The 8,835-nt window shown below is 35.0% G+C and overlaps 3 protein-coding genes across 4 annotated transcripts; 2 read left to right on the top strand and 1 right to left on the bottom strand.

The window, feature by feature from the left end:
• Positions 1 to 291: 291 nt before the first annotated feature.
• LOC128894924 (eukaryotic translation initiation factor 4E type 3-like) lies at positions 292 to 1,947 on the bottom strand. Its single transcript, XM_054157030.1, has 6 exons — positions 1,727 to 1,947; positions 1,193 to 1,313; positions 996 to 1,103; positions 811 to 933; positions 622 to 718; positions 292 to 533 (listed from the first exon to the last, which is right to left on the bottom strand). The coding sequence occupies exons 1-6, from the start codon at positions 1,873 to 1,875 to the stop codon at positions 499 to 501; spliced, it is 633 nt and encodes a 210-aa protein (XP_054013005.1). The 5' UTR covers positions 1,876 to 1,947; the 3' UTR covers positions 292 to 498.
• A 40-nt stretch (positions 1,948 to 1,987) lies between these two features.
• On the top strand, positions 1,988 to 5,217 carry LOC128894891 (mitochondrial DNA helicase). Of its 2 annotated transcripts, none has more exons than XM_054156950.1 (6): positions 1,988 to 2,748; positions 2,842 to 3,074; positions 3,143 to 3,827; positions 3,905 to 4,120; positions 4,203 to 4,323; positions 4,385 to 5,217. In XM_054156950.1, exons 1-6 carry the CDS (start codon positions 2,499 to 2,501, stop codon positions 4,773 to 4,775), a joined length of 1,896 nt encoding a protein of 631 aa, XP_054012925.1. In that variant the 5' UTR covers positions 1,988 to 2,498; the 3' UTR covers positions 4,776 to 5,217. The 2 variants fall into 2 exon arrangements, with proteins under 2 accessions (XP_054012925.1, XP_054012924.1); XM_054156949.1 differs by having other exon boundaries at positions 3,905 to 4,149; positions 4,223 to 4,323; positions 4,385 to 4,776.
• LOC128894896 (glycosyltransferase 25 family member) lies at positions 5,210 to 8,374 on the top strand. The gene is made up of 10 exons (XM_054156960.1): positions 5,210 to 5,399; positions 5,973 to 6,201; positions 6,296 to 6,638; positions 6,739 to 6,858; positions 6,946 to 7,135; positions 7,228 to 7,302; positions 7,367 to 7,424; positions 7,528 to 7,655; positions 7,766 to 7,972; positions 8,041 to 8,374. The coding sequence occupies exons 1-10, from the start codon at positions 5,212 to 5,214 to the stop codon at positions 8,216 to 8,218; spliced, it is 1,716 nt and encodes a 571-aa protein (XP_054012935.1). The 5' UTR covers positions 5,210 to 5,211; the 3' UTR covers positions 8,219 to 8,374.
• Positions 8,375 to 8,835: the final 461 nt, after the last annotated feature.

The following is an 8,835-nucleotide window of genomic DNA, read 5'->3' as shown; positions in this document are numbered from 1 at the left end:
GAAAGTGTGCGGAACGACACACATATATTATCTTCTCCATCGAAATATTGTTCGGTCGTATCTTTTTAGCGCCATGCCTGTAATGGAATACGGGCTTTGCAGTAAATAAAAGGGAACGATTAATAAAGGACAAGTGGCAGGCGCAACACGCCAACGATACGTGCATGGTACTACGTCGTACAACGTACATTTATGCGAATTTATTATGGACTGCTACTTTAAAATGTCTATTATAGGCATTCCAATATTTATCTTAAAAATTTGCCGTATGGGTTAACAAATAGACATGCGTTGTAAATATAAAAATATATTTGACCATTTAAAAGTAGTACAATTTCAACAATTTTTATGCTCTCCTAATAAACAACATATTTTTTTCTTGTTGTAGCAAGTTTTCGTAGAATTCAATTGCCCAGCGTAATCGTGTTGGCGGTCAAACTTTTCTCACCATTCTTATATTCCAAGACCAATTAATATTTTACCAATATTAACGTATGCTTAGCGGCGTCCGTAAGCGTGATGCGATTGATGAGCTGTAAACGCGATAGTAGACATTTTTCAAACACGTTTCTATCAACTTTTCTAAATCTACAAAATGCAACAAAACTCTATCGGACTTACGTTTATAAAATTCTGTAAAGTTAACGTTGGGTAGCAGAGAATGAACTTTTTCTAAAACGGTAGCTTTCGATGCTAAACTTGCGTTACTATTCCATATCTAAACAAAAGCAGAATAAACGATAATAATTTATAAACGAATTAGATTATCTTGCAAATTAGTTTACACCATTTAAATCGTTAAAATCATACTTGAACGAGATCGTCTCTGTCTCTGATAGACACGGTTATCCCGCAAATTTCATCGTCTTCGGCCGTACATTCGGAAAACTGTTCTCCGATCGCCGCGAGCACCATCTCCTTCCAAATCTGTTCCTACGTATACCAAATATACCGTTTAACGTATCGAACCTAACGATAAATCTCTTTATACCTACGGTATCGGACTTGTGGCACTTTAATCTCCATGTTCCACCTTTTTGATTAACAGGTTCCTCCCATAGCGGATATCTCTCGTCCCTCATCAAATGATAACTGTATCTAACCTACGATTGTAACAATCGATACGTACAGTGATTGATATAAATAAAATCGATAATTACTTTATAAACTGTATACGTGCATGTATACTCACCTGCATAGCGCTGGCATTTGGTATGTTATTAAAAACTGCCCAGAAACTCTGCACAGTGTTCACGGTATAAATCTTTGTCAAATTTTTTTTATACTCTTCGACAGTTGTTCCGGATACAGCCCTGTCCATTTTATTGATATTTAACAAACACGAGTATATTTCGTAAGCAACAAATGGATGATGTAAGTCATTATTTCTTCTTCTTAAACCGTAACCTCGATTTAACTGCGATTGTAAAACGATACTAATTCTTCATGCTTTTACGATAATCGCAATGTCGTTATTTTTATTAATACAAAATTGAATGAGACGACATTTAGTAGCATTCATTTATTTCCATGAATTTTCAATCACATTCTCGCAATCTACGCGGATTCAGTAATACCGGAGAATGCGGATTGATTAAGCATATTATTTTAATCACGTTTTTCGTTAGATGAAAGAAGAAGAAGAGAAAAAAAGAAGATTGATATGCAATATACCGAGCATTTTATTTGGAATATTACGCAGCGAAAAGTAAACAAGTTCCCTTACTTGTCCAACCACAACGTCCACGAAGATTGTAGCGGTATTCCCAACGATTCATGTCCTTCGATCGTTTTAACAGTTTCCTCGGAAAATACCAGTGTTTCCGACGCGTCCGCCGATTTGTCGTCTTTCGATTCACACTCCACCGCGGCCATGTTCGAAACGACGACAAATACATGTATATGTATATGTAACAACCGTTAGAACGTCAAAAATCATCTGATCAGAGACAAACAAACAAACAAACAAACAAGAAAAACAAACTGACGACTAGTTGATTAATTGAAAACGAACAAGACAACGAGTGTACATAGTTAATGTTTACATAATTAAAATCGATACATCGATTTATCCATGATTATTTCCAAATTTCGCGACATAACGTTATCATTCGTCGATAAAAGTAGTTGTTGTACAACCAACATTTGTCTCGTATCTCTTCGAGATGTCTCTGCATCTATAAGCCTTAAAAAGTGAGTGGAGTCTGGAGTGACCCACGTGAGCACGTGCGCGCATCCAACGTGCTTTAACCGCATCGTGCGATAAACAATTAATTTAACCAACTGATATTACGTATGACGGAAACAATCAGTTGGAATAGATGGTATTTAGACAAGAGAAACTGAATAACAATGACAAAACGTGCTACAATTACGTACATTACAACTAAATTATAATCAAGTTGAAGATAATTAGCACAGTAAAAGCTAAAGAATATTATGATTTTAATTTTTTATTTAACCGATCTTTATCGATATCTAGTTATTTTAGTTTTAAAATGATTTTCAAGTTTTTTCTACATGCTTTCACTCTAAAGAAAAAGCAACAAATCAAAAGCATTATTATTAATAATCACTATTTGCACACCGACACCAATTCTGTTCTGAATATATCTGTATCGCATTTAAAACAATTGTTCAAACAAAAATGTTTATCCGTAGTAGACGGTCATGTATGTCTTATAGCGGACTGTCCTATATGCAATAACGAAAAGAAAGATGCAAAACTTTATGTAAATAAAACAACAGGTAGATACGGTTTTTAAGCGAGTGTTATAAAAGTAACTTTGTGTTAAAATATTGCGTTGATAATTACAAATTATTATAAAATTGTAATTTCAGGATTTTTTATGTGCGATAAATGCAAATGCACTGGCTCTTGGGATATATTAAGACAATTTTTATCGACACCGAAATCAATGGAAAAACTGAAAGAACTCGATATACTAAAAGCAAATCTACACAAGGAACAAGATTTCGATAAAAAGTGGAAAGACATGAAAGAAAACTGTCGAGATATCATGGAGCTGACCACTGAAGAATACAACGCGCTTCTCGATAATTTCTCGTTACCAGTAAAAAGATAAATACGATCATAAAGTTTCTTAATTATATAAAATCTTAAATACAATTGTTATTACAGGATGTTTCGCAACAAGATATGAGCCAATTAAAGTGCATTTACAAAGAGACATCAAAAGTATTATATTTCCCATTAATAGGACTAGAAAATTCTGTTGTCGGATATAAATTCATTGGAACCGATGTAAAAGCAGAGCCAACATTCCCTGTCTCTAGTGTCAGCGGATGCGTTACGTACAAACAGAATACCGGTAAAAACGATAATACCGCTGTGATCGTAGAAAGTATATACGATTTGTTAGCTTTGGTTGCACAGAAATCTGCAAATATAATTATCTGTTTACCATACAATTTAAAAACTCTACCTCAGCAGTTATTACCATATATGGAATCCTTCAAAAAGTTAACTTTATGGTTTGGAAATGACGAGACAAGTTGGTATACCGCTAGACAGTTTGCAAAAAAGTTAAACGAAAAACGATGTTACTTCGTGAGACCGACAGATTTACAACCGCAACCAAAATTGGCTGCAGAAATGGGTTACAATCTAAAAGGTATTCTTCAAAATGCTCAAGCTGTGTGGCATAAAAGTATAACTACCTTTCGAGAACTCAGGGAAGAAGTGTTGAGCGATTTGCAAAATATCGATAAAGTACAAGGTGTAAAATGGAAAAGATATCCAGTTCTGAATCGTATACTGAAGGGTCACAGAAGAGGAGAATTGACGATATTAACAGGGCCGACGGGTAACAAAGTTCAAGTACAACGCTTACCAAGTACATTTCCGATACGAAAATTCCAAGTATTGATATTTGTTTGTCAGGGTGCGGTAAGACAACTTTTATGAGCGAGTATTCCTTAGATTTAGCAATGCAAGGCGTCAATACCTTATGGGGTAGCTTTGAGATAAGGAATGCACGATTAGCGAGAACAATGTTGCAACAAATGGTAGAGCTACCTCTGGATCAACATCTAGACAATTTTGATTTATACGCGGATGCTTTTGAAAAATTACCAATTTACTTTATGACATTTCACGGTCAGCAAACTATTAAAGTAGTGATGGATGTAGGTACACGCGTAATTGTTCCATCTGGTTTCCTATAACCGCATACAAACAGAATATTTATTTATATTACAGGCAGTCGAGCATGCAACTTATGTTCACGATATAGCTCATGTTATAATCGATAACGTTCAGTTTATGATGGGTACATCGGATGATTCCAAGCACATGGACAGGTATCGAAATAATCTTATACGGAACCTTTTATGTAAAACGATATCGTTATAATTTTTGTAGATTCTGGAAGCAGGATGATATAATTGCGAAATTTCGGAATTTTGCTACCAAATACAATTGTCACGTGACTGCGATAATACATCCAAGAAAAGAGCGTAGCGAAGAAGAGTTAACGACTTCGTCAATTTTTGGAGGCGCCAAAGCGAGTCAAGAAGCTGATAATGTACTCATCATTCAAGACAAGAGATTCAGTAGCGTACGGGGCAAAAAATATTTACAAGTTGCTAAAAATAGATATAGCGGAGATTTGGGTATAATGATGTTAGAATTTGAAAAGTCTAGTCTTAGTTATTCCTCGAGATTGAAACAAAAAAGAGAGAATACAGAGAAAGAAAAATCCTTAAAAATTACGCATACGACAGAACAAATTAATAAACGAACCGATATATGAATTTATGTTGTTATTTTATTCAAAATTGTACATAGGGTTATCGTAACGAGCAGTGTATGACGGAAAATTGTTCGTTCGATTTGCAATTATAAATAAATTGAATTTGTAACACGTGTGTCAAAGATTGAAAGCTAGCCTAAGGACTGTTTCGTCCTTACGCTAGCCGACGTTTGCACGAGATTAAATGTTAATTAAACGATCGTAAATCGGTGTCTTTAACGAGGGTAGTAGTTTACTGTTGTACCGACTACACGGGTTTCTAATCTAACGTGGGTGGGAAAATTTTATCAGAAAAAGCAAAGCATTAAACGTGTATAGTATATTTGACGTAATTTACCATTTAGTTAGGGATTTCTTTGGACTTTTGTCTCGATCAAGTTGTAGTAGTTAAATACGAGAAAGATAATAAACGAAACAGAAAGTGATCACGCAAGAAATGAGATTAAGGAATATTGTTTTCATTTCTCTTGTTCTCCTCCTTACACTTTCGGTGACTTGCAGTGAAGATTCGAAGAAACCAACAGTGTTGATAACAATTTTAGTTCGAAATAAAGCCCACACGTTACCATATTTCTTAACCTTTCTGGAACAATTAAATTATCCGAAAGAACGAATACGTCTGTGGTAAGTATACCTAGCGTAACCTCACTTTTCGAACGTACTCGTACAAAGACCAATTGCCACAAACAAGTTCAATGCATTTCGAACGTACACTATACTCGATCGATTGATGAATAAAATAACAAAATAAAACAAGTACTCGTCACTCGTAACTGTAACAAGTAATAAATGAAATAATTCCTATTTTCTAGAGTAAAATAGCGAAGAACATTTGAACATTTGAACATTTAACAAAGATCGACTGAATAATATAATAAAGTTTCCAATTTGTTTGTCTCGCCAAATCATTACAAGTTGAGTTAGTTTACGCGACATCTGCTATGCCGGCAAACTTGTAATTACCCGGCATTGATATTAATAGAATAATTGGCGCGAATCCGTGACCGGATAAAACAGAAAACGGACGTAACGTCCGTTGTTGACCATTTCAATTTCTTTCATACTTTTTTTTTTTTTTAATGTATTTTGAGTAGAAAAGGACTTTGAAGGAATATTACTATCGCTACGACTAGAGATATTTTAAATATTATCGTCACTCGGTCCTCCAGTGAAAATGATTAATTTATTTTTATGAAGGATATACAGTGACAACAATATCGATAACTCGATTGAAATATTATCGACATGGCTGGAAGGAGAAAGTAACAAGTATCATGGAGTCGAAATAAATTTTGATAAAAAATCTAATGGATTCGAAGATGAGAATGGAATTGCCGATTGGTCGACGCAAAGATTTCAACACGTGATAAATTTACGGGAGAAAGGTGTTGACGCGGGGAGAAATATGTGGGCAGATTTCATCTGGGTAGTTGTTAGATTTTAATATTCGTATCGATACTTTTTGGGCATATTTAAATAAGATTCGATTCGACGAAAGCCAGCTCCATCTGAAATTTCAGATGCTCGACGCTGATGTTTTCCTGACAAATCCAAATACTCTCGACGAATTGGTTTCAACGAATAAGACCGTAGTTGCACCGTTACTGAAATCCGATGGCATGTACAGCAATTTTTGGGCTGGAATGAACACCGATTACTATTATCGAAGAACAGATGATTACGACCGGATCTTATTTCGCGAAGAAACAGGATGTTTCGATGTACCAATGATTCATAGCGCGGTTCTTATAGATCTGAGGAAACATGCTTCGGATGCTTTAACTTATAATCCAAATAATTTAGATCGATACAACGGTCCTATCGACGATATAATCATTTTCGCTATTAGTGCCAAGAAATCTGGTAAAAATCGTCGGTAGACTTTCCCACCATTTACCATTTACCATTTCTTTATCTTTATTATAACCTTCAGCCGACAACACTTTCTTTCCGTTACCGACAGGTGTGCCATTATTTGTTTGTAACAACAATATTTACGGATTCGTTATGATTCCGTTAGAAGAAGGAGAAACAATTGTAGACGACCTACAATCTCTAACTAATATCAAGACAGAGATATTAGGTATGTTAAAAGACACGATAAAGGAAAAACGCATATTAAAAGTTTACGAAAATAATAGATTTTTAGAATCGATCTTATTTTTTTTAGCAAACAGTAATTATCTGCCATTGTCGCGAATACTTGAAAAATTTGTGCGATACCCTGTTGCGGATACATTGCAGGTGGATCAAATTTATATGATAAATCTTTTAAGAAGACCAGAAAGACGCAATAGAATGAATCGACTTTTTAAGGAACTCGGTATTCGTGCGGAAACTATCGATGCCGTTGATGGTAGGTAAGTCGAAATAAATAAATCAATTTTTCTCGTGCAAAGTATAACGTTTCGACTCGACGAAAATTCATTTGATATCATAGTTATTTGTTTAGGACATTAAATGAATCTGTATTGGAAAATCTGAAAATAGAATTGATGCCAGAATATACCGATCCTTATCACTCACGGTAAGTACAATTGAAAGTGAATGCGATTATAAGAACTGATAATAAGAAAAACACAAATCGGCAGACCAATGACTATGGGAGAAGTCGGATGTTTTTTAAGCCATTACACTATCTGGAACAAGGTAATTATCAAGTTATTCAAACGAATCGATTCGATCAAATTTTTCACTTTCTTTTACATAATACATCCAATGCAATTATACCGGCTTGCTGATCATTTATTAGGTAATAGAAAATAATTTCGAAAAAGTCATAATCTTAGAAGACGACGTACGTTTCGAACCGTTCTTCCGTCAAAAAGTATACTATATTTTAAAGGAACTCGTTAATCTTCAGCTCGAATGGGATTTAGTGTAAGTGTTTAATTTTGAAAACTTTCAAAAACTTTGCATCGTTAATTAATACGAGGTGGACGCGTATATGGAGTTTCGTGAGTTCAGACGAACCATGTATTCTGCGACAGGTATTTGGGAAGAAAAAGATTGTTGGAACAGAAAGCTGAATCATCGATTGACGGATCGAAATACCTGGTACGTGCTGCCTATAGCTACTGGACATTAGGATACATCTTATCGGCAACTGGCGCACGAAAACTAGTCGAAGCAGAGCCACTGACAAAATTAATACCCGTCGATGAATATCTTCCAACATTATCGGACGCTCATCCTAGGTGAACACATATTTGCTAAATAAAATTCTTTCATGTGCAAATTTCTCAATGTTTTTATTCAAATACAGAAACGACTGGAAAGCGCACTATCCAAAAAGGAATTTAATAATACTCTCTGCTGATCCTCTGTTGATTCATCCAACACATTACACTGGCGAAACTGGCTACATTAGCGATACAGAGAACTCTACGATCGTATTCGATTACGAAAATATAAACAAATCAAACGAACGAGAGGAGCTGTGAGTGCCATATGTACCAGATCTTTTATTTCGTGACATCGTTCACTGCCGATACTCTCAGTCAGAGACGCTATAGGAAATAACATAGACATATGAACGAAAAGAATTTTATACATTTTCTTGTAATTTTTCTATAATTATATATTAATATTATCAACTACCCTAAATAATTCCACTTACTTATGATCTATCTCTCTGCTATAGTTCTATAGTTCTTACTGTTGCTGCCAGATGCCGCATGATTTAGTACTAGTGACGCCATCTGTGGCGAAACGCCCAAGTTTCTAGTGAAAATAGTATCCACCGTTTCTCTAAGATAACGCCACCGATACCTATTAATAAATAATTTTTTATTTTCCATAAATGCATAATTAATAATATTACTTGGCTTATTATGACACTGCAATATATTAGTTTATACGTTAAATTTAACTATTTTATCGACAATTATTTGACTCTAAATAATTATTTATCGACCCTTTAGTTAGCGGTGTCATCTAGCGGAAACAGTGTACACTATTTTCACTGAGAAACTTGGACGTTTTCCCAGCGACGCCGATGGCGCCACCAGTACTGACACTTTCGCAGGATGCAGCCAATTTCCAAACGAGTTTCCATTTT

The sequence above is a fragment of the Hylaeus anthracinus genome, unplaced genomic scaffold (assembly GCF_026225885.1).
Source record: "Hylaeus anthracinus isolate JK02 unplaced genomic scaffold, UHH_iyHylAnth1.0_haploid 4, whole genome shotgun sequence".
In the NCBI taxonomy this organism is placed as follows: Eukaryota; Metazoa; Arthropoda; class Insecta; order Hymenoptera; family Colletidae; genus Hylaeus; species Hylaeus anthracinus.
This window is presented reverse-complemented; position numbering and strand designations above follow the sequence as displayed.